General features: G+C 42.1%; 2 protein-coding genes across 6 annotated transcripts; one reads left to right on the forward strand and one right to left on the reverse strand.

Moving 5' to 3' along the window:
* Positions 1-163: 163 nt before the first annotated feature.
* LOC118363966 (5'-nucleotidase domain-containing protein 1-like) lies at positions 164-3344 on the forward strand. Its single transcript, XM_035745248.2, has 3 exons — positions 164-206; positions 328-395; positions 891-3344. The coding sequence occupies exons 1-3, from the start codon at positions 164-166 to the stop codon at positions 1968-1970; spliced, it is 1191 nt and encodes a 396-aa protein (XP_035601141.2). The 3' UTR covers positions 1971-3344.
* Positions 3004-25011, reverse strand: LOC118363461 (sorting nexin-12-like). Of its 5 annotated transcripts, XM_035744346.2 has the most exons (13): positions 20946-20957; positions 18136-19909; positions 11909-12330; positions 11330-11491; positions 10957-11128; positions 10588-10706; positions 9857-10079; positions 9362-9501; positions 9139-9241; positions 7237-7472; positions 6885-7051; positions 6546-6654; positions 3004-6373 (listed from the first exon to the last, which is right to left on the reverse strand). In XM_035744346.2, exons 3-13 carry the CDS (start codon positions 12273-12275, stop codon positions 6231-6233), a joined length of 1941 nt encoding a protein of 646 aa, XP_035600239.1. In that variant the 5' UTR covers positions 12276-12330; positions 18136-19909; positions 20946-20957; the 3' UTR covers positions 3004-6230. The 5 variants fall into 5 exon arrangements, 4 of the variants coding, with proteins under 4 accessions (XP_035600239.1, XP_052344305.1, XP_052344306.1 ...); XR_008087574.1 differs by lacking the exons at positions 3004-6373; positions 6546-6654; positions 6885-7051; ... (6 more) ...; positions 11330-11491; positions 11909-12330 and adding exons at positions 22817-22993; positions 23159-23283; positions 23412-23507; positions 24591-25011 and having other exon boundaries at positions 16602-19909; positions 20946-20956; XM_052488345.1 differs by lacking the exons at positions 3004-6373; positions 6546-6654; positions 6885-7051; ... (7 more) ...; positions 11909-12330; positions 20946-20957 and adding exons at positions 22895-22993; positions 23159-23283; positions 23412-23507; positions 24591-25011 and having other exon boundaries at positions 16602-19909.
* Positions 25012-25395: the final 384 nt, after the last annotated feature.

The raw sequence follows: 25395 nt of genomic DNA on the forward strand, positions 1-25395 counted from the left end.
CTCAAGGTTATGTTTGTAACACTTACTCCACAAAACATCGTACAGAGACACTTGTGTAATCTGCAAGCCTTTGCAACATGATGCTGTAACAAGCTTTGAAATAGAATGTATAATTAAGCTAGAAGGCCTGTGGTATGTGCACGACAGTGCGCACCACTTAGCCATGGTAGGGAGCAGACCTCGAAACCTCGACCTTCTTGCCCGAGGTCCGGCGCGCTATCGACTCTGCCGCAGAAGCATGCTCGTGTGGCACAGTCGATTTCCGCGCTTACTCCCTCCTTTCAAAGAGCGTGTCCTCGCGCTAGCTTGTGACTCTACGTCTTACAGGAACGCGCTCACCGGCCAAGTACAAACAGCAAGGCGCTGGTCTTGAACCCTCGACCTTCGAGCCCGAGGTCCGACGCGCTATCGACTGTATCGCAAAAGCATGCTCATGCGGCAGAGTCGATTTCCGCGCATATAAACCCAGGCAGAAAAGCGGAACATATTGGCAATATAGTGTAACAGAATAACTTTAAACCGTCCCCTCGCCCATACCCGGGCGCGAACCAGGGACCTTCTGCACACATCGACAACAGTCACCCATCGCTCCACAAAAGCCGCGGCCCTTGCAGAGCAAGGGGAACTACTACTTCAAGGTCTCAGAGCAAGTGACATAACCGATTGAAAAGCTATTTGGCGCGCACCGCTAACTAAGCTAGCCGTTTCACATCCGTTACACTAGCACAACCCCCCGAGGTGCCTTATTGCTATTATAAACTGGTTACCAACGTAATTAGAGCAGTTGCGTCATACCCATGGTATACAGTCTGATATACCATGAGTTTCAGCCAATCAGCATTCAGGGCTCCAACCACCCAGTTTATGTCTTACGAATTGAAAGGGATTAGCAAACCGCTCCAAAAAGGGAATGGAAGCACTTTAATAGCCTCAATACCACATTTACGAGATCTACAAAGTACTATTTTTATGACAACTATTTCGATCTACCCGGGGCTCTTCTCTGTGGAAGAGTTGTGGATATGTTGCGCAAGCGTGGGAATGAGGTGAATTCAGACTTTTGGAAAGACATGGTCGCTGCCATCGACCACAATTACAACACCTCAGCATTTAAAGAGGATGCTGGGTGGTACTTTCCCAGTGTGAAGAGGGACCCTGGACGTTACCTGCAGCCCTGCTCTGAGTCTGTCAAGACCTGGCTGAGGAGCATGAAGAGTGCAGGGAAGGTCCTCCTGCTCATCACCAGCTCCCACAGCGACTACTGCAGGCTCATCTGTGACCAAATCCTGGGGAAGGACTGGGAGGAGCTGTTTGACATCATCATCACCAACGCCTTGAAGCCTGGATTCTTCTCACTGGTGCCCCAACAGAGGCCCTTCAGGACCCTGGTGAATGATGTGGAGGAGAGCGAAGGGCTGCCATCCCTGGACAAGCCTGGCTGGTACTCTCAAGGCAACTGGCCCCACCTCCACCAGCTGCTCAAGACCATGACTGGCAATCCTGAGCCCAAGGTGGTGTACTTTGGGGATAGCATGCGGTCGGACATGTTCCCTGCTAGCATGTTTGGGAAGTGGGAGACTGTGATGATCGTGGAGGAAATGGAGGGAGAGGGCGTCCCGAGGAGCGATGCAGCAGAGACCAATGAGGCCCAAGTGGAGCCTCAGGAGAAGAAGGGAAAGTTTGAGGACCAGGGCATGAAGGCGCCCTCTGCTCCATCCGAACAGTGGGGATCCTACTTTGTGGACACACACAAGACTCCTGGAGGGGATGAGGAGAGCCAGAAACTCACCTGGTGCTGCCATAGCATCCACAAATACAGCACAATGGCCATCCCCAGTGTGGAGTCTATTGCAGATCTCCCTCTGGACTACAAGTTCCCCAAGTTCTCTCCCAACAAACCCTGCACCACCGGCTACTACCCCAGACCCCCAGATTCCCTGCTGAAGAAATGCCAGAGTCAATCGTCTTAGAGTCCTTCTTCCCAGAGTCGCCCCCCTCAACCTCCTCATCCTAATGGGGAGGAATGTGCCTCCATCTCACCTGTAGTTCCACACCTGAACCACGCCAATCATCCCTAGAGCACAGGAAATCACGCTCACATTGATAGAAACCATGGGAATGTAAAAGCACAGTATCGCTCTGTAAGTAACTTGGCTACATTTGAACGTTGTTCTGTACGTGGATTATTGTACGTGTGTGTGGAAAATGTGACTTGCCAATTGTCTAGGTATCTGTCAGCATACAGTGCTGATTAAAGCACATTCATATTGTTTTATGTGAAGACCACTATTTTTTTTATGTAGGTAATTGGTGTTCCAGTTGAACCCCCTATACTGTAAGTGCATCATTCAATGTAAGTCAATAACTCTTTAGAGTAGTAACAAACCTTTCAAGCCCCACAAATAATGTCCTGCATTTTGTTTTTGTGTGTCCTTACCTCAAATCTGAACTGAAATGCAACGTTGAACAGTCCCAGCAGTGTTAGTCTCCCGAGAGAAATTCAGAATAATCCATTATGCCTGGTATTAGTGTGTGTATAATACATAAACAGACATTTTGGTTTTGTTTCGCTGTATGCATTTGAATAACAGTACATTTAGATGCCCTTAAAAGGTAAAGCATTTCCCCTGTATTGATTTTGTGTAAGGTGTTTAAGAGCATTGTTCTTGAAGAAATGGCACAATCTGTCCTTGATGTTACCTGTCTGTGGAAAAAAAATGTAATAATAAAGGAAAACTGTAATACTGGGTGGTTAATACTATGCTCTGTGTACTCTATGTATTATCTTGGTGCAGCAGTAAACTATAGTGCTTTTGGGGTGACTGTAAAAGTGTGGAATACTTAGGCTTCATATGCAGTACCAATTTGAATATATGCTTTAACCGACTCCTGAATGGTTACATGTGTTGGTGGACTGCATATAGACTAGTTGTATTATATTGATCAGAAACTGTCTGAATATGCTTTTAAGAGTATTTTGATAGTAAGTACTGTATTAGTTGATAAGAGAGGACAGGAGACTTTAATTGGGAAGCCAAAGTGGGTTATTATTTATGTTATAAATAATTGTTGGCGTTAAACACAATGCAGCTTTAGTGATCCATTTACTTTTTTTCATGTGATTTGCAAAGTTTTATAAGCCCATTTGCCTTATGTTCAATTCATTAGTGCTCTTATGTTCTATAGAAGATACAGGGAAAGTGTTTAATGTACTGTCTATGAAATAAAGAAAAATGTTCTACAATTTTGTTACACTGCCTTTTCTGGTACTTTGTATGTTTTCTTGACAGTAAAAATAAAACATTTCTGAAAAAAAAAAAAAAAAAAAAGGATTAGCAAACCGCTATACACATGTACTTGAAAGTAAACAGTTCAACTGACAAAATAACATTGTAAAAGCTCAAAACAGAGAGAATGGAGAAAGTCAAGCACAAACGATATTCATTGTTAATGAAATCATAACCTCTCCTTTCAAAGTTGTTTTTTAGAAACAATGAGTCTGAAAATATCCCCACTTTCACTCACAGCTATTTGTAGGTTGTTTTCTAGCCCATTTTTCAATAAGACCAGACTGTCTTGACCTTAAAATCTTAATTTGATACCAATAATAGCAGATATCAATTGTAATTGATAATCTGTGGAGACAATTTTCACATCAAACAGGCATAGAATACAAATGACAGTTTTATACCCTTGAAGTGAGCAACTGAAATGTAGACTGAGGCACATAGTTAAACAGCACAAAGTTGATGTAAACAACACCACACAAAGTTTCTATAAACAAAACTTGACTGAGGCTGGTGGGCTTTTCAGTTCAAGTTATTACTACATTCAGTTAGACACTCAGAGTTAGCGATTAAAACCCAGGCCCCTCTTTCAATGACACAATTATACATGGGAACCAGTCAGGTGGGTAACATGTACCACAAGCCTAAGACCTTCGAACAGAAATGTAACCTGAAAGCCTTTTAATGCAACTCTAGAAATTATACTAGGTTCATGTATTGGAATCCCTTCTCTGCCTTTCACCAGTGTCAGTTTTGGGCTGAATATACAACCCCCCCCTTCCCCCCTCCTCAGTGTACCTTCCTACAGACATCTCTCTCTATTTGGTAGAGTTTGTATATCATCATGGTACAAAAATAAGTTATTTCTCTCATAACACAATCTCTACCTTTTAGCCTTTGAGAGAATAATTTTAAACCGAATAATTATTTGGGCAGCTCTTAAAAATAAAAAACATTTGAACATACATAAATATATATATATATATATATGTATCTAACAAAAATATACATGCATGTTTCTGTATAAATATTTAAACAAAATTATATAAATGATTGTTTAAAAGAATATTAAAAATTTGAACTTTTGGGTAAGGACTGTCAACTCTGACAATTTAATTGAATTGTCAATCATCTCTCTATAGTGCAGACAGTGAGTTCTGGGGTTGTTTGACACTCTGCTTGGTATTGCCTGTCCTCAAAGAACACAAATAAAACCATAGTGATTGACCTACATGGACAGAAGGACAAAAAACACTGTTTATGTGCTTACTGACTCACAGGGCAAAGACACTAGAGATCAGATGTCATTTGGGGGAAAATGGCTGAATTGAGGCAGAAACAACCAGGCACTAGAATAACATGTTAAAGTGGAGAAACTCTGTATCCTTACCATTTGTAACACCTAAATGACATCTTCATTGATACAAAGAACCCTTTGAACATTTAGATATGCAGAAATGTGGCAAGTTCATGTTGACAGAGTATATACAGTGCATTCGGAAAGTATTCGGACCCCTTGACCTTCTCCACATCGTTACATCCTTATTCTAAAATGGATTTAAAATAAATTATCCCCTCAATACCACATAATGACAAAGCCAAAACAGGTTTAATTTTTCTCTCTTTTTTTTCCTAAAATGTAAAATAATTATCACATTTACATAAGGATTCAGGCCCTTTACTCAGTACCTTGTTGAAGAACCTTTGTCAGCGATTACAGCTTTGCGTCTTCTTGAGTATGACGCTATAAGCTTGGCACACCTATATTTGGAGAGTTTCTCCCATTCTTATCTGCAGATCCTCTCAAGTTGTGTCAGGTTGGATGAAGAGTGTTTTTTCTGATCTCTCCAGAGATGTTCGATCAGGTTCAAGTCCGGGCTCTGGCTTAGCCACTCAAGGACATTCAGAGACTTGTCCTGAAGCGACTCCAGCGTTGTCTTGACTGTGTGCTTAGGGTCGTTGTTCTCTTGGAAGGTGAACCTTCGCCCCAGTCTGAAGTCCTGAGCGCTCTGGAGCAGATTTCCGTCAAGGATCTCCCTGTACTTTTCTCCCTTCATCTTTCCCTCAATCCTGACTAGTCTCCCAATCCCTGCTGCTGAAAAACATCTTCACAGCATGATGCTGCCACCACAATGCTCCACCGTAGGGATGGTGCCAGGTTTCCTCCAGACGTGACGCTTGGCATTCAGGCCCAAGAGTTAAATCTTGGATTCATCAGACCAGAGAATCTTGTTTCTCATGGTCTGAGAGTCCTTTAGGTGGCTTTAGGCAAACTTCATGTGCCTTTTACTGAAGATTGGCTTCCATCTGGCCATTCTACCATAAAGGCCTGATTGGTGGAGTGCTGCAGAGATGGTTGTCCTTCTGGAAGGTTCTCCCATCTCCACAGAGGAACTCTGGAGCTCTGTCAGAGTGATCATCGGGTTCTTGGTCACCTCCCCGATCAAGGCCCTTCTCCCCTGATTGCTCAGTTTGGCCGGTCGGCCAGATCTAGGAAGAGCCTAAGTGGTTCCAAACTTCTTCCACACTGTCAACTGTGGGACCTTATATAGACAGGTGTGTGCTTTTCCAAATAATGTCCAATCAATTGAATTTACCACAGGTAGACTCCAATCAAGTTGTAGAAACATCTCAACGATGATCAATGGAAAAAGGATGCACCTGAGCTCAATTCCGAAATAAGGTATTTTTTAAATATTTTTCAATAAATTTGCAAAACATTTCCAAAAAAATGTTTTTGCCTTTTTCATTATTGTGTGTAGATTGATGAGGGAAAACATTAATTTAATCCATTTCAGAAGAAGAATAAGACAGAAAGTTAAGAGTCTATTGTGGCACAATTCCCAGACAGTTAAAAAACAAACAGATAAGAATGTGCACCTGTTCAAGGCTTGCGTCATATGTCGTTGGGGCAAATACCATCTACTCTACCACTATTCTCCTCTAAGGCATCATTCCTTCCACCTCATTGTCATCCTCTGCCAGGAAGTTGGGGCTCTTTGATCGGAGGACTGGCTCAAATTTACCACGGTTGGGTGTGGCCTCTGAGCTGTTCTTAATCCCGTAACCAAAGTAGATGATAAAACCTAGTAGAGAGAGTGAAGAAGGAAGGAAGAAAAACTGATTTAAACAGTGATAAACCACAGCATGCCAAAGGTAAACCTTACTGACACACTGTACTTGCGTAACACAAAGTTGTGTAACAACACAGATAGGCGCAAGAGGCAAATAAATAATAGGGGTGGCAATCTCACTAACCAATAGTCATCCACACTGCAAAGCGACACCAAGTTGGCCCATCCAGCTGCATCATGAGGTAAATGTTGACAAAGATACTGACCAATGGCAACACTGGGAGTAGGGGTACCTGAAGGGAATCAAAATGTGTATTTTGTACATTAAACCACACACTGGACATATTCAAGTCTAACAACTACAAAATATTTTCTAATTCACTTTTATGCAAAGAGCTGATGATCCAAGTACAGACAGACCAATTGGTTACCAGGAGAATGAGGAAAACTTTAGTAAACAGGAACTGGTTTCTCAAGAAAAAGTATGTGAAATGAGTCATGTGACTGAAAACTCCCATCATACCTTAAAGGTGAGTGACTGTCTGCTCGGGGGCTGTCTCCATATGATGACCACACACAGGAAGGAGAAGGCGGCCAGTATCGCACATATGGTGACCCACACTGGGTTGCCACTCACCACCTCTATCCCACACACAGACAGCACTATGCACAGCAGGGTGAACACCACAGCTAAAGAGAGAAGAGATTGTTAACTTAGCATGTATAGTGGAATCTTATTAAATCATTTCAATGTATTCTCTCATTTGCATTATCAGACAGCTGCTTTCAGTATGCCAATCCTCTCAAAAACGGCTCACTTAAATATAGCTTTAAACACCATCAACACTTCACCCTGTCAAAAGGGGGAGACTCACAGATGACAGCGGTAGTGATGTAGACGATGAGCCCGGAGGTCTTGGTTGGGACGTCACAGCTGGGCACCAGCAGCATCTTGAAGATGAACCGCTCCCTGAGGGGCCTGGTCTCCCCCTCACTCTCCTGGCCAAACTCATCCCCACTGTCCCCCTCTGCCACGGCTGCCCTCTGCAGACCCACCAGCTCCACCAGCTTCTCACTGGCACCACTGACACCCAGGGTGCCCGGTTGGTACCTGAGAACAAATACACATACAGTTGAAGTCGGAAGTTTACATAGACCTTTCCCAAATATATTTAAACTCAGTTCTTCACAATTCCAGACATTTAATCCGTGTAAAAATTCCCTGTCTTTGGTCAGTTAGGATCACCACTTTATTTTAAGAATGTGAAATTTCAGAATAATAGTAGAGAGAATAATTTATTTCAGTGTTTATTTATTTCATCGCATTCCCAGTAGGTCAGAAGTTTACATACACTCAATTAGTATTTGGTAGCATTGGCTTTAAATGGTTTAACTTGGGTGAAATGTTTCAAGTAGCCTTCCACAAGTTTCCCCCAATAAGTTGGGCGAATTTTGGCCCATTCCTCCTGACAGAGCTGGTGGAACTGAGTGAGTGCTTGGGGTCATTGTCCATTTGGAAGACCCATTTGCGACCAAGCTTTAACTTCCAGACTGATGTTTTGAGATGTTGCTTCAATATATCCACATAATTTTCCTCCCTCATGATGCCATCTATTTTGTGAAGTGCACCAGTCCCTCCTGCAGCAAAGCAACCCCACAACATGATGCTGCCACCCCGTGCTTCACGGTTTGGATGGTATTCTTTGGCTTGCAAGCCTCCCCCTTTTTCCTCCAAACATAACGATGGTCATTATGGCCAAACAGTTCTATTTTTGTTTCATCAGACCAGAGGACATTTCTCCAAAAAGTAACATCTTTGCTCCTATGTGCAAACCGTAGTCTGGCTTTTTTATGGCGGTTTTGGAGAGGTGGCTTCTTCCTTGCTGAGCGGCCTTTCAGGTTATGTTGATATAGGACACTTTTTATTGTGGATATAGCTACTTTTGTACCCGTTTCCTCCAGCATCTTCACATGGTCCTTTGCTGTTGTTCTGGGATTGATTTGCACATTTCGCACCACAGTACGTTCATCTCTAGGAGACAGAATGCGTCTCCTTCCTGAGCGGTATGATGGCTGCGTGGTCCCATGGTGTTTATACTTGCATACTATTGTTTGTACAGATGAACGTGGTACCTTCAGGTGTTTGGAAATTGCTCCCAAGGATGAACCAGAGTTGTGGAGGTCTACTTTTTTTCCCCCTGAGGTCTTGGCTGATTTCTTTTGATTTTTCCATGATGTCAAGCAAAGAAGCACTGAGTTTGAAGGTAGGCCTTGAAATAAATCCACAGGTACACCTCCAATTGACTCAAATTAAGTCAATTTGCCTATCAAAAGCTTCTAAAGCCATGACATCATTTTCTGGAATTTTCCAAGCTGTTTAAAGGCACATTCAACTTAATGTATGCAAACTTCTGACCCACTGGAATTGTGATACAGGGAATTATAAGTGAAATAATCTGTCTGTAAACAATTGTTGGAAAAATGACTTGTGTCATGCACAAAGTAGATGTCCTAACAGACTTGCCAAAACTATAGTTTGTTAACAAGAAATTTGTGGAGTGGTTGAAAAATAAGTTTGAATGATTCCAACCTAAGTGGATGTAAACTTCCGACTTCAACTGTAGGTAGAATTCAGTCAACCCTTACTTTACTAGTTACATTGACTGAGAACATTTTCATTTCAGCAAAGAGTTGGATATTTTAGGAATCAAATTTGTTTGTTCCTGACTCTTAAAAAATAAGAAAAAAGTGTGTTAGCTAAAATCCTCTGTGCTAACCTGAGGATAAGCACGCACACAGCCACTAGTGTGTATGCCAGGAGAGTTCCTATCGACATCAGGTCCACCAGGGCTGCCAGATCAAACAGGAATGCCATCAGGGCTGCCGAAAGAAAGAATACGTTTAAATTCTAAGCAGCATAGAGTAGCAGCTAAACAGTTGACAGAAAACAAAATGTTGGTGCACAAAGAAGATACTTAGTAAAAAATGAGCTAAGCTTACCTGCTACAATACCCGACACGATGGTGGCTAACAGGGGGGTCTTGGTTTTGATGTTCATCTTTGAGAGGAAACGGAAGAGCAGGCCGTCCTCAGCCATGGCATAGATTACACGGGGCATGGGGAACATTGAGCCCAGTAAACTGGACAGGGAAAAGAGAGAAAGACTCAGACACAGTAGTCGCCATCACACAGAGGCCAGCCATGTCGCTGGACAGTCCACAGACACTGAATGACCCCGAAATATAAGTTAACACATGAAACAAACACTTTTGGGTTCATATATTCCACATCATAATTTGTGTCCGTTCCTTTGCCTGCAAATAATTACAAACAAAATATGAATTGAAAGCACAGTATATAAAAACAAACATCTGTTCAAACCCAGAAATAAATATCTAACCAAAAATAGCCTGCCATCTGGGTGCCTTTCAACCTTTGATAGAAGTGCACACAAGGCCATGAGGAAGTCTCTATGGGAAACTGTCTGTCAGTCACCTGGTGGAGAGTGCACAGAGGGAGCCCACAGCCACGATGTAGCGGGCAGGGTCCCAGTGCACATACTTGAAGGCCTCTGGCAGCGGGCTCTCTTTGTTCAGCAGGTAGTAGGGCATCATGAGAGTGAGGGCTGCAGACACCCCGAAGTAGGCAAAGAAACAGATGAGCAGAGAAGCCACGATACCGATGGGGATGGAACGCATGGGGTTCTTGGCCTCTTCACCTGTGGAAAAAGATTGAGACGGTTTAGATTTGACAGTCGTCAACCACAGGTACATTTTACATGGACTTTTTAGCCATTAAGGGGACACTCTTATCCAGAGAATACATTTTCATACGGGTCCCCCGTGGGAATCAAACCCACAACCCTGACAAAAGACAAAAGATTTAAGTGCCTCTGAACGGGGTATGATGGTCGGTGCCAGGCGCACCAGTTTGTGTGTCAAGAACTGCATCGCTGCTGGGGTTCACACAACAGTTTCCTGTGTGTATCAAGAATGGTCCACCACCCAAAGCACATCCAGCCAACTTGACACAACTGTGGAAAGCATTGGAGTCAACATGGGCCAGCATCCCTGTGGAACACTTTCAACACCTAGTAGAGTCCATGCACTGATGAATTGAGGCTGTTCTGAAGGCAAAAGCAGGGGGTGCCGTGCCACTCAATATTACGGGGTTCTTAATGTTGTGTGTAAATCATTGGTGTCAAGAGACAAGAGGAAATTGCCTACTTGTGGTTGCAATGCAGTCGAAGCCCACAAAGGCATAGAAGCAAGTTGCTGCACCAGAAAGGACTCCACTGAAGCCGAATGGAGCAAAACCCCCATTGCCAAACTTCTCTTTAATGATCCTGGACAAAGAAAGAGCAGGGGACTGGTTATAATTATTGTTTAATAAAGTTATTGAAGTAGCCTGGAAAATAAAGAAAAACAGCAAAGAGAAAGTTAATAATTTCATATTCAGTCTTCAGGAAGAGAACTGGTATCCCTAATGGTTGATGTCTCTAAAGGAGTTAATATATTTTTTTTTTAAACATTCCTGCCAAATAAACCACTCCTCATGAACTCTTCTGTCTGTCTGCCGGCTGATTGGTGACTCACTCTGTATCAGTGATGTTGGACGTGTTGACAAAGTACTCGACAGTGAGGTTCCAGTTAGTACGATCTCCCTTCACCAGTCCTGAGATGATGACGAAGCCCAGCACCACCAGGTTGACCCCCGTGAAGATCTTGTTCACCAGGGCCGACTCACTCACTCCAAACGCCAGCAGGCCTGTGTGGGTGTTGGCAAAGTGTCAGGGCCACAGACGTGGGCAGCGACCAAGCACAGCCAATCATAATGCTACACTGAATGGGAAATCTTCGCATGCCCTAAGGCAGGAATGAAGAGCCCTATTATTGTGGCTATATTTTCGCTGAGGGTGTGTATAATGCTTTCAAATGTCTTCAGAGTTATGTTAAATGAGAGCCTCACCAGTGAGCAGCAAGATCAGGATGAGGGCGAAGAGGTCTGGGTATTCAGCCAGAATCTTCCCAGGGACCTTGATGGACATGGAGGCTCTGAAGAAGTTTGAGATCTTCTGTTCAACCAGGTTGTCAAAGGTGGAGCTCCAGGCCCGAGAAACACTGGCTGTGCCTGAAAGAGGGAGAGAAGAGGAAGGGAGCGAGAGGAAAAGATTTATAATGACAGAAGTTGGAGTCACACTTTCAAGGGCCCTTCTGTCAAGAGGCAATCCTTCTAGAGGACCAATCTGCCTGTAAAACCGCTTCAGCTCAAGTCCTCAACAGAATCTTAATTATTCAGCTTCTCAGAATTGCTGATCATCTCAATTGACTGTCTTGGGTATTGCAGTAATATCCCTGCTTAGAGTTATGAGGAAAAATTTCAAGAGATTTATCATTGCACCTCTCATATCCTGTTTCAACCTCAAATGTGTTTCTTGCAACTTTATAAGATACAAACAAATCAAACGTTCCCTCCCCCCATTTTGAATCGCATCCCTTCTTAATCTCAAAAATCCCTAATTTTCTCTAACTCCCACTTCTGACTCACCTATGACATAGGAGAGGATGAGGTTCCAACCAGTGATGAAGGCCCAGATCTCCCCCACTGTCACATAGCTGTACATGTAGGCTGAACCAGTCTTTGGCACACGGGCACCAAACTCAGCATAACACAGACCAGCAAGGACGGAGGAGAGCGCTGCGATGAGGAAGCAGAGCACGATGGCTGGGCCGGCCTTCTCCCTGGCCACCTCTCCAGCCAGCAAATAGACGCCGGCCCCCAGAGTGGAGCCCACCCCCAGGGCTATCAGGTCCAGTGTGCTCAGGCAGCGGGCGAAGTGGCTCTCTTCCTGGTTACAGTCCAGCGCTCGCCGCCTGAGCAGCATCTTACCAAAGGAAGCTAGCTTCTCAGCCATGGTAAGACAGCAGGTCACCAAGTCAAGAGGAGATGACGGATCTTCTTACAGCCAGCTGGGGAGGAGGAGAAATAAATAAAATACGCTGCATTCAGAAAGTATTCAGACCCCTTGACTTCTTCTTTACATTACAGCCTTATTTCCCCTCATCAATCCACACACACAAAATCCCCCATAATGACAAGCAAAAACAGGTTATTAGAATGTTTTACAAATTTATTCTAAATAAAAAACATAAATATCATATTTATGATTTATGATTAAAAAAAAAAAACTTTATTTAACTAGGCCAGTCAGTTAAGAACAAATTCGTATTTTCAATGACGGCCTAGGAACAGTAGGTTAACTACCTTGTTTAGGGGCAGAACGACAGATTCTTGTCAGCTCAGGGATTCGATCTTGCAACCTTTTGGTTACAAGTCCAAAGCTCTAACCACTAGGCTACCTGCCACCCCATGCTATGAGACTTGAAATTGAGCTCAGGTGCATCCTGTTTCCATTGATCATCCTTGAGATGTTTCAATCACTTGATTGGAATCCAACTGTGGTAAATTCAATTTATTGGTCATGATTTGGAAAGGCACACACCTGTCTATATAAAAGGTCCCACAGTTGACAGTGCATGTCAGAGCAAAAAAACAAAGCCATGAGGTCGAAGGAATGGTTCTTAGATCTCAGACATGATTGTGTCGAAGCACATATCTGGGGAAGGGTACCAAAACATTTCTGCAGCATTGAAGGTCCCCAAGAAAACGGTGGCCTCCATGATTATTAAATGGAAGAAGTTTGGAACCACCAAGACTCTTCCTAGAGCTGCCCGTCCGGCCAAACTGTGCAATCTGGGGACAAGGGCCTCAGTCAGGAAGGTGAACAAGAACCCGATGGTCACTCTGACAGAGCTCCAGAGTTCCTCTGTGGAGATGGGAGAACCTTCCAGAAGGTCAACAATCTTTGCAGCACTCCACCAATCAGGCCTTTATGGTAGAGTGGCCAGATGGAAGCGACTCCTCAGCAAAAGGCAAATGACAGCCACTTGGGAGTTTGCCAAAAAGGCACCTAAAAGGACTCTCAGACCATGAGAAACAAGATTCTCTGGTCTGACGAAACCAAGATTTAACTCTTTGGCCTGAATGGAAAGTGTCACGTCTGGAGGAAACATGGCACCATCCCTATGGTGAAGCATGGTGGTGGCAGCAGCATGCTGTGGGGATGTTTTTCAGCGGCAGGGACTGGGAGACTAGTCAGGACCGAGGGAAAAATGAACGGAATAAAGTAGAGAGAGACCCTTGATGAAAACCTGCTCCAGAGCGCTCAGGACCTCAGACTAGGGCGAAGGTTCACCTTCCAACAGCACAACGACCCTAAGCACACAGCCAAGACAACGCTGGAATGGCTTCGGGACAAGTCTCTGAATGTCATTGAGCGGCCCAGCCAGAGCCAGGACTTGAACCCGATCAAACATCTCTGGAGAGACCTCAAAATAGCTGTGTGGCAACACTCCCCATCCAACCTGACAGAGCTTGAGACAATCTGCAGAGAAGAACAGGAGAAACTCCCCAAATACAGGTGTGCCAAGCTTGTATCATCATACCCAAGAAGACAGCTCACCCACACACACACACACAACAGGAGTGATTTTGAAGGACAAGCCCAGACACTGAAGAGTTTATCACGGCCCAATCTTGGATGAAGAACTGCTTTAACTCAGCGACATTTGTGGGTTTTCAAGCATGAACTGCTCATTCCAAGTCCTGTTACAACTTCTCAAATTGGAATTAGGTCTGGACTTTGACTAGGCCATTCCAAAACTTCACATTTGTTGCTTGAAAACGAGCACTTCATGCTTGAAAACCCATACATGTCGCTGAGTTAAAGCAGTTCTGCATGTAAGAGTGGGCCAAAATTCCTCCACTGCGATGTGAGAGACTGATCAACAACTACAGGAAGCGTTTGGTTGAAGTCATTGTAGCTAAAGGTGGCACAACCAGTTATTGAGTGTAAGGCAGCAATTACTTTTTCACACAGGGGCATTACTATTTCAGATCCAATCGAAATAAAAGATAGACAGTCAGGGAGAATGTTTTTTTTAACTAAATGAATTTAGCATTTTGTTATTTTTGAGCAAAAAAGAAGAACATTATCCATGGCAAATATCATAGAATTGCAGGAAACTAGCTTTAAAACGGCAACAACAAAATAAAAATCAGCTCCATGGCAGAATATGTAGAATCGCAGGAAATAAGATTTAAGACAAAAAAAAAAAAAGAAAAGTAATTGGCCTAAAAATGCTAAAATGTCAGATTTTGCCACGACAACGGCCAACCGAGCTCATTGGCACTCTCCACTACCATGACAACCATCTAAGACCCTTTTTGATCCAGAAACAAACCTGATTACATTTTTCTACCTTTGTGTACCTGTTCAGGATACATCACCATGAAGAGAATGACATTCATAATTATGCATTTCTGTACAGAACAGGGACCCATGATGTCATTCTGTAACCGGGTGTTAATCTACTTCACTTAGTAGTTCAATAACCAAAAGAGATTTTTTCAAACTCAAGGTGTCATGTTGTAGCTGACACACCATTCTTTCTGACATCATTGAATCTTAATTTGAGGCAGATATTTAACTGAGCTTTTGGAAAACATGGTCACATAAAAAAGTAGAAGGAGATTTTTCAAAAACTCTGTTTCCCAATTTGACATCTGCACCGTTCTTTAATTAAATGTGTTTTTGAAAAATGTTCAGTGGGAACTGTTAAAAGTAGTCATTGTGCTTAGAGTTGTATGGTTTGTTTAACTTTGCAATCAATTGTTTTTGTTTGGCATACTTTTAAAGCGAAAATTAGGAGGTTCAGCGTCATTCTGTTAACGTGGAATTGCCCATATGCGTCCTGTGTAAAACCCCATTCTCTCTACAGATCTCCACCTGATACTAGGATAACCTGCTTCTAAAGGCAGGCTGGCTGAATAGTGAATAATGGCAGGCAGCCATTTAGGCATAGACAGTGACAGCTCTGTCCCGACCTCTGGCTGGTGGTCCCTCACGGGAAGAAAGCCATGCAGTAGTGCTGACCAGTACCCTGACATTGGCAGAGACCATAGTGAATCTGAAACACTAGCTAAGGGAGAGATTTAAGAACCCCATTCATTTGCAGCCAGAAGAAAAACTGAAATAGGAGAACAAAGAAAATAAATAAGAAAAGAGAAGAGGGAGAAAGGGGGGGGGAAATAGGAGGAATGGCAGCAACGTTGGCAAAGAAAGCATGGGAGAGAGAGACAGGGGAATGGAAAAACCTGATGAAGGGCCTCTGACTTGACACACCAGACCGATTTAAATTTTAAAGAAGCATAAGAAAAATAGAATCGCCACATCCAACGGTGCCCAAAACAGCTACCGTTAAACAGGAAGGAGTAATCTAGCTGTCTAAGCCGACTGTTAGGGCGCCATGGTTGGACATAATAAAGCTCTCCTTTCTGGCGATGGCTTCAGGTTGATCCTAGGCGCACACACACACCGGAGAGGCCATGCAAGTTTAATAAGGTCGAGTCTGGGAAATAAACCTTATCAGGAGGAAGAGAGTCTATGTCAACTCTGTTTGGCTGACGGAAGATAACGCCTACAGGGAACACAGACTACACAGGTGACTGCATAGCATACACACATTCATATCTCAGGTCGTTGTTCTCAATCTGTAGTGTATAGACTATAGACTATGAATGCAACAAATATGCATAACTCAGTCACCAGTTACTACACACGGCACTTACCATTTGCTAACCATTTGAACAGTAACATATGGCTGACTTTAGGCTGACAATAGGGATACAGTCAATGGGATTGCAAGGTCTGCTTGTTTCAATCTACTAGAATCAGTAGGCTGACATACTAGCCAGGAGAAGTTGAGCCAGCCAGACTCTGCGATCACAACTAGGCCTAAATCAAGCATAGAGTTGGCCTTTCTCCTCCATTAAGAGGGTAATCGTCAACGTTACGTAAACCTAACCTTCTCTGAAATAAATTTGCCATTTCTATGGGCTCTATTCAAGCTGTAAAGCGTTACAGATTCCGCGCTAGAAATGTAAAGGTAATTTCCTTCTGAGCCGACATATGCAGCGTTTACCGTGAATGAGGTCTCTGCTGAAGTGGGAACATTGCTTTTAAATCTCAATCACGCTGTAAAACTGAATTTAAATGATGCGGATTGAATAGGGAGAGCACTGTTTGTGTAGCCTAGAAAGCGTATGGCGTAGTGTGTGGGCTACACTAACCGAAGTCTTAGAAATAGGTTGTGGGAGCTGAAATAATGAGTCGTTCTGGTCATGTATAAGCAGGTTTATTCTCAATACAATTGTAAAAGATAGAACAACCATTGTAAACCCAATTTATAACAGAAAATCTGGCCTAGGTGCCAGGACATTTCCGAGTTCAACAACGCTACATTGTTGTCTTGCCATGACTACAAAAAGTTGTTTCATGCTCACAAAGAGTTTTAGTAAATAAAGAAAAATAAGTTCTACAGTTCATGATTAAATTTAAACAAGTTAACAGGCCACTTTCAGAAGACCAAGTATCATATGACAATGGAATCCTTTCCTGTTTGCTAAGGAATGAGGCAGGGCATAATGTTCAATTTGCAGGTCCTGGAATCCAGGACGGGTGTTTCCATGGTTACCTCGCTTCACTTCATCTGAAATGACACCAGTTGGTGCACACTGCATTTGCTATTCATCAGATCCTTTCCTCCAAAAGGGCAATCTAATTATGGGCCATGATGACAACAGAGCATCAGCAGCCACCTTTTTATTAACGTGCCCATGTCTCCACAATAATGCAATTCACCAAAAGGCTGAAAGATCTTTCAGAGTGCCCATTCTATACATGGTTAACTCTTATAGTAGGCTTATATCATTAATTTGATCACTTCCAAGAGAACTGTTTACCTCATCACCCTACCAACACCACACACACCATCCTCTCAGCCCGGGAGCACTCACAGGTCTCAAGCAGATGAAACTTACTCAGCCTGGGAATCTCTCAGCAGGGCTCTTTCACACTAGTCTTTCCAGTCACAGTTCTTACTAAAATACGCAAACATTACTTGGAATCCCAACAGAAGGTAGGTGTGGTGGTTAGGTTTCTTGGCTGAAAAAAAATACCCTACAGAAATTTTTGACACCGGGAAAAGACATGCCTCAGCAGGTAAATATGAACATAGTTATGCAAACCATTAACATAGAGCCAACCATTCCACAATAGAAACGGTCAGTACTGCGTTTGCAGATTAAGCAGCAATAGGATATCCAAGGCTATATTTGGTTGAAATATATTGTAGTTGGAGGGACATTATTACCTAGCTAGGCAAGATTAATACATTCAAGAGTGAACGGACTACAGACTTGCAGAGTTATGCAGAGGTCAGTGTTTTTACAAGGAACAAAGTAAACAGCCACCCACCTGATTCCAGGGGTACAGATGGCTAGAAAGGTCAAATACATAATGGTCGACACTCAAATATGAATCTAGCTAACTACATAAAACAACGAGTCTGATTTACGTTTGGGTTCAGCTAGCTATTGCTGACGATGCGAGTCAGAGCACGCGAGTCTTGTAGCCTGGCACAAAACGTAGTAGCGCGTGGATTGTGGTAGCCATGCTGGGCATCGCGAAAATGTCCAGCAGACCAACCAACAACTGCCACATTCGTTCCAGCTACTGCTATGCACTATACATCTCCCTATCTTGAATGACTGAGTTCATTGATTCCTATCGGTGAGCAGTCGCATTTGGTTCACATAGCTAGCTAATTCAATTTACATTCGATGCCTTTGGTAAATAACTTATAGCTACATACCTGAGGAATTGATGGGCACAGAAATAAATTCTGCGATCAGATGGAACATCTGTCTTTACAGTCTGTAAAAGGTGTGACTAGAATATGACTACTCTAAGTGGCACAACCAATGTATTTTATTTGGCTAACAGTGTAAACATCCCGCCTCTACTCAACTCTCATTGGTTGTCATCCGGGGAAATAGACAGATTGTCATTTGTCAGACGGCATTGGAATGTAAGCAACGTCAATACCTTTTAAAAGGTACAAAGTTCAAATGTCCACATCGAACTAATTCAATTTTAATAGAACGGACGTCTAATGATCTACTACAGTGCAGTAGTACATTCAGTTCCTTTTTTTAAAGTCACTATTACACCAGGTATGGCTATTTCCATCTGGTCTGGTGGCTTTCTTGCCTTGTCCTCTTCTTGGCCACTGGTTTGAAAGATAACCGAGGAAAGCAATTTCCACTAAATTGGTGAGAGATTATTGGGCCATAATAACAGAATATTTTTTAAATGAGGAGACAACCACCTTTGATAGATTTTCAGTGGTTTAATAAACTAACAGTACATTGTGGTCAACAAATTTAAATCAGAAAAAACAGCCTTTATGTATTTGAATGGTCAAAAACACATGAACATTAAACACCAATGAAATGGTTGGCAACTAGCCATCAGTTTAGTTGAGGTGAGGCCGAGGATGTTTCAGGAAACATATCACAATGAAGCAGAAACTGTCTTTGGTGCTTGATTACAGACATTTCCGGCTGCATGAGCCTCACCCCACACATTAAACAGAAGCACCTAAATACCGAATAATATTTCCTTCTAAGACAACCCTGTATCTGCGAGTGTAAGCAAAATAAGTATCCTGCTGGACATTCTTGTTATTGATTGAGCTTTATTTTACCAGGTAAATTTATCAAATATTCTCATTTACAACAACCTACAATAGTGTTGCAATAGAGGAGAGAGGTTGGAAATGATTATGACCACGGTGGCGAGAATCTAGGTTGGGAGTTTTCCCAACACATTGGGGTTAAGATCCCTACTATTACATCAAGTGCAATGGAGTCGGATGACCATTGAGGTGGTACGAATGAATATTTGTCCCCAAGACTTGATCCTGATACTTGTCCATTTTTTCTATTACACTATGGAATCATTCCTCTATCAAGATTCATAAATAAGTTGTCAAGTAACGTAAAAATAATCTTAATGGAAAGTAATAGAATGCTTTGTTGGTGAGTCAGGTTGGCCAGGTTTCCCTTCGGAGATCGATCTTTAACTGAGAAACTGGTTGCTCAGGGGAAAGTCTTTTTGGCAGACTGTCATTTTCACATCACATTATATTTCACCAAGCAGAATTCATGAGTGAGGAAGCCAACTTGTGTTACTAAAACAATATTTTCTCATTCCAAAAATTAAGTGTTATAATTATTACCAACGCCTACTTACTTAATAAGCCTCAAGTTTAACTCCAGAAAATTAATGTTTCATAAAGGTAACTTACTAACTCAATCGTTTTATAAATTCACCTTCCCCACCCTCAGGCTTCTGCTACAAGTTAAATGCTCTGCATGTGAATACCCCCAGAGCTTCCCCAGACCAACTACAAATAAGATATGTATATATGTACACAGTATTTACAGAGAGTTCCAGCAGATGCAGTTGTCTCGGAGGATGGGCCACCTATGGAAGAGACAGCGTGGGCTCTAGTGATAAAGCCAAACAGTCAGGGGGTGTAGGGTTGAGAAGATGGGTAGACATCATTTTCATCTCTGGGGCTGCTATAGAAAGGAAAACAAATCACAGGTATTCATGGACTTATTAGCATCTGAGATTAGTGTTGCCAGTCTCACTACACTTATGACCAAGACTTTAAAGTCTAAACAAAAGGCATATAGACCTTTACTGTTCTACAATGTCTATAACATAGTTACTACTATCAAAAAAAGGTTAAGAGTGTATAGGTTAGTTCTAGGCTCTGATACAATGGCTAGGTTAATGGAATCTTCCTTTTAAAAAAAAAAAAAGGTTTTATATGATCTCAAGGGTATGTTCCATTATTGCTAAAGAATAGGTTTGAAATCAAGACTCCCTTTTCATCACAATTGAAAAACTGGTCAATGATTGAGGCATTGTGTTACCAGTGTCAGCATACAGCATCCGACAGATTTTAGGGTGCTGGAGATGAGAGCATTTTGATGTAAACTGGTAATTCAAATCTTAACTGCATGTAATCCGTCATTAAAAAACAATAGCAAGGTCTAGCCATACATTCATATAATGTATGTTAGATACTGCTCTCTAGGTCTCAGTTACTGCCGCCATGAAAGCCTGCATGACTGGTTTAAAGGGACATTCCGAAAAAGTTCAACTTCATATTCCTACTCATAAATGGATTAAAATCACATGACGCATACCGATGATGTCATCAGAAACACTTACTGTTTTTTTAACTACAAAAAAAAGCATCATTTTCAAATATGTTGCGGTGCTGTAGATATAAAATATAAAGATGAAAAACAGTGACATTACCCTTTAAGCCAAAAGGGGAAGTAATGTATTTTACTAAAGATGAACTGTAAATATTACCCCATGCATGCATGCAACCATATCATGGCAACAGTTACACTTACTCAAGGAAAATTTAAAAAGGAATAAGTGGTTGATTGAAAAAGAGGGAAGCGAAGAGATATGAGCGTAAATGCATTAATGTATTATTGGTAACCCGCTAAACAAAATCTGAATTGACACACACAAAAGCAGTTGGAAAATGATCACAATTGTATTAATATGAATAAAAAGCATAACCAAACTTACTTTATTCACACCTAAAAAAAAAAAGAAAGGGGGGACATTGTAAGACACAAAAACCTCTGATACTATTCTCTGTATGTTCAGGTTCCTCAAACCACTGTAAAATGTAATCTGACATTACAGAACATAATCCTTTTGTCCCTTTGCTAAGCTATAGCTTCTTAATTTTCACATTTAAAATTATGAGAAACAGTCATCACCAGCCAGGTTTTCATCCAATTGGCGACAGATTCTCATGCGAATATTCTAAAATCTGCATAAAAACAATACACATCCCACCAGAGATGCGTTTATCATATTGACCTGTTGCGGATAAAAAGCCGTGCGTGATGAAGGAGTGCACATAAAGATGACTTTTACTGTTAAATTCCCATGTAAAAAAATATATATAGAATTTGAATTGGTTTCCATCGCTTTTTCAACTCTACTGGTGTTTTTGTAAAATAAAAGGTTGCATTTTACAGCAAATGTGCCAACTCTGGTCTTGGCACGTGTGCTCTAACCAACACCTTGCAGATACAGCGCGGGTAGGCTACTTACATTATTATGGATAAGACTGAGATTTGTATTTGTCAAACAGCAGCCAAGCATTGATCATCACGTCACCAGAATAAGACTCTGTATTTATCTGAAAGGAGCATCAAGCTCATCACCGTGCACTTTTAGCTCCCAGTGAAGTGCATCATAACTTATTTCATCTGTAGCCTAATGAACTGCAAGCTTTCCCAGAGTCGTAGTGGGAGGACCACACAACATAGCGTCGGGTGACTCCAAGATGGTTATTACAAAGGCGTTTCCACCACCATTTCTCACATAATTAATTTTACCAATACAAAAAGAGCCCACCTTGTCTAATGTATTTTGAAGATATTTGGACATATTCCAGACATATTTGCCATTTTCATCAGCCCTGATATTTGATGTACTTAACTCACGTAAAAATGTTGGATGAAAATCTGTTACAGACACATTTACACAATAAATATGCATCTTATATCATTTCACCCGATTATGCTTCTTGTAAGCACAAAATTAGTGTACTAGGTAAGTCAAGTCTTGATAGCGGAGGTCATATTGTGTGTGTGTGTTATATATAATTTAGTGTACAAATAAAATGCTATTCCCTTGCTGGGAGAGAGATGGAAACCGCTAAGGAACAGCCAGCACAACCCACCTACTGCCACACCCCTCTCCAACACAGCCACCCTGTCAGCTAGCGCAAGTTGGCTGTATCTGTGCCAAAACGCAGGTATTTTTCATCCTTTAGCTTGCTCTCCTTTTTTTGTCAGCACTTTTATTTCCCTGACTGATCAAAACTCATTCTCTCATGCTGCATCTTGTCTCTCTGCATAGAGTATATCCAAAATTAGGAACATCTTCCTAATATTGAGTTTTCCATGGACTCTACAAGGTGTCGAAAGCGTTCCACAGGGATGCTGGCCCATGTTGACTCCAATGCTTTCCACAGTCAAGACGGCTGGAAGTCCTTTGGGTGGTGGACTATTCTTGATACACACGAAAAACTGTTGAGCATGGAAATACCCAACAGTGTTGCGCCTGGCACCTAACACTACACCCCATTCAAAAAGGCACAGCAATATTTTCTTGCCCATTCACCCTCTGAATGGCACACATACACAATCCATAACTCAATTGTCTCTAGGCTTAAAAATCATTCTTTACCTGTCTCCTCCCCTTCATCTACACTGATTGAAGTGGATTTTACAAGTGACATCAATAAGGGGTCATAGCTTTCACCTGGATTCACCTGGTCAGTTTATGTAATGGAAAGAGCAGGTGTTCTTAATGTTTTATATACTCAGTGTATAATAAGCACTATGTTTGGAACATTAAATCGCAATAAATATCAGCACCTAAGAATCGTGATATCATATCGTGAGGTCCCTGGCAATTCTCTTCCCTAGATGGCAACTCAACCCTGCCCATCCTACTGGCGTACTTTTCCAGGAATGTAGTTCCGGTCAATGGACTCATCCTGAAGGAACATGTGAAGACAGCGCTCATTCTGGGCCAGGGGATGACCTGCGAGTCTGGTGATAGTGGAGAAAGAAGTAGGTTTCAGGTAATTAGCAATTATAATTGCTTATTAGTAGAGTCAAAGGCAGATGGCTGAGAGTTAATTTGACAATGCATTGAAATGGAGACAGCCATACAGAGAGAGAGAGAGAAATACCATTGGCAGAAACATTACACACCTGTTGATAAACTGTTCCAAGCCTACCCTCCGCTCCTCAATGAAGGAGTCCTCAAAGATGCCCTCATCTCCTCGGAAGGGCAGCTGTCTCTTCAAAGCTTTGCCAGGGAGAGGGGGCACCACAATCTGTAGAAAGGGCACCCCTTATCAGTAAATTAGTTACTTAGAAACAAACACAGGAATTCCAACAAAAATAAATTGCCATTATACTGGTGAGACATACAGGCAATTAGTTATGCAGTGTGAGAGCCTACCTTACTGTCTCTCTCCAGCTCATTCTTCAGCCACTCAAAATCACTGTACCTTCTTCGCACAACAGAGTCCTTAAGTTTGAAGATGGGAAGGTTTGTCTGCACGTGATAACAATTATATTAATCACTACATTAAAATGACAGAAATACAGATTGGGGGCATTTCCAGTACAGCATGTCCAACTCTGTGCATGTTTTTGCCCTAGCACTTCACAGCTGATTCAAATAATCATGACATGTTTATAATTTTAATCAACTGTGCAGTGTTAGGGCAAAAAACTAAAAAGTGCACAGATTTTAGGAAATGCTGGTCTAGTGTCTGTGGGTTTTCACTTCTCCCTTGTACTTACTTGATGACTTAAGGTCACTAATTAGGAAGGAACTCCCATCACCTGGTTGTATAGGTCTTAATTGAAGTAAAAAACCCAGACACTAGGCCCATGGAATGAGTTTGACAACCCTGCTAGACAGACAGGTTGTCTCCCACAATGTACCAATGTTGAAGCATGCCCTAGGATTTGTGAGACGAGCTCATGTTCAAACACCTTTCTTTCTATACAATGAAGGTTTAACACCCCAGTGGCGGTCTGCTCATCTCATAACACCCCTCATAGCCTGGTTTCTTCCTAGGTGCTGGCCTTTCTAGAGAGTTTCTCCTAGCCACTGTGCTTCTACACCTGCATTGCTTGCTGGTTGGGGTTTTAGGCTGGGTTTCACGTTGTGACATCAGCTGATGTAAGAAGTGCTTTATAAATACATGTGATTGATAACCACAATACTAACTGTCCCAATATTCTTCAATATCGAGCCTGGGGATTCCAAGGGTGGGCAGGGTTTTCTTCTGGGTTGGAGAAAAAGCCTGCACATCCTACATAATTGAATAAACGACCTAGCTATAGCCTAACATACTGACTAGCAAAGGCTACCTGCAGAAACACTACCCAACCTTTGACATGCTGGCTATGTAATGTTTGTGGTAGCCATATTAGTAACGACTGCATGAGGAATTTGGATGAAATTATTATTTAACATGACAAAGTGAAAGGCTAATCATTTGAAAAGCAAAAAAGTCGAGTCTCTCCAAAAATATGTCCCAACCCATGTTCCCACACCATACCAGCGTCACCTACACTAGGCCCCGCCAAAATCACCGGCCTCGATTTCAATACTGGCGCTCCTCACCTGCATTCTCACTTCATAAGTGGTAAATCGGTTCCGGCCGACTCCAATAGTTTGTGGGTCATAAACGTCGATTTCAAGAAAATTGCTTGGGGGGCCATACGCATCTGTAAGATCCTGCGGTTTAGAGTTTAATCGGCGAGTGTCTGCAACCGTGGGATCCGACATTTTCGGTTTCTGCTGGTAATCTCGAGTCGATAAACTGGGATCGTCACTAGTTAACACAACCACAAAGTCATAATTATGGATAAACTCCGCCCATTTCTAAAATTGATCTTCTTAAAATCTGATTTTCAAGCACACTGTTAACATTATGCATAACCTTAAATTAAGACCAAAATGCTAATTTGTTTGTAGCCAATTTAGACTGTCTCTTTGGAATCTGACTTTGTAGCTGTGGTATGTAGTGGAAAGACAGAAATTGGGGCGTTCGTCTATGGCCAAGTCATAAACCCCGCCTATTTATACAATTGATCTTAAAATGTGATTTTAAACCTAACATTTTAGTCACTTATCAGACGCTCTTGTCAAGAGCGATTTGCAGGAGGAATTCGGGTTAAGTGCCTTGCTGAAGAGTACATTGACAGAATTTTCACCTAGTTTTGGCTGTGGAATCTGACTTTGTGGCTATAGAAGCTAGTGGAAAGGCAAACTGGTGGTGAAAGTTCTTGTTCCGCAGCCAATCGAAGCAGAGCAAACGCATTTATCGTGGTTTATTTTGACCAATAGCAGAGAATGAAACAATTGTGCCAAAATTAAACAAGTGTGAAACAATAATCATGCTGACAAAATGGGATTTGAAAGTTTT

Source organism: Oncorhynchus keta, chromosome 30, assembly GCF_023373465.1.
Source record: "Oncorhynchus keta strain PuntledgeMale-10-30-2019 chromosome 30, Oket_V2, whole genome shotgun sequence".
NCBI lineage: Eukaryota > Metazoa > Chordata > Actinopteri > Salmoniformes > Salmonidae > Oncorhynchus > Oncorhynchus keta.

Bases quoted from the DNA above. Each gene is read 5' to 3' on its own strand.
- LOC118363966 (XM_035745248.2), top strand. From the start codon at position 164: ATGGTAGGGAGCAGACCTCGAAACCTCGACCTTCTTGCCCGAG. The intron at 207-327 runs GTCCGGCGCGCT...TACGTCTTACAG, and splicing joins CCTCGACCTTCTTGCCCGAG to GAACGCGCTCACCGGCCAAG. The intron at 396-890 runs GTCCGACGCGCT...GAAAGGGATTAG, and splicing joins CCTCGACCTTCGAGCCCGAG to CAAACCGCTCCAAAAAGGGA.
- LOC118363461 (XM_035744346.2), bottom strand. From the start codon at position 12,275: ATGGCTGAGAAGCTAGCTTCCTTTGGTAAGATGCTGCTCAGGCGGCGA. The intron at 11,492-11,908 runs GTGAGTCAGAAG...TCCCTCTTTCAG, and splicing joins CATCCTCTCCTATGTCATAG to GCACAGCCAGTGTTTCTCGG. The intron at 7,052-7,236 runs GTGAGTCTCCCC...TTCTCTCTTTAG, and splicing joins CATCACTACCGCTGTCATCT to CTGTGGTGTTCACCCTGCTG.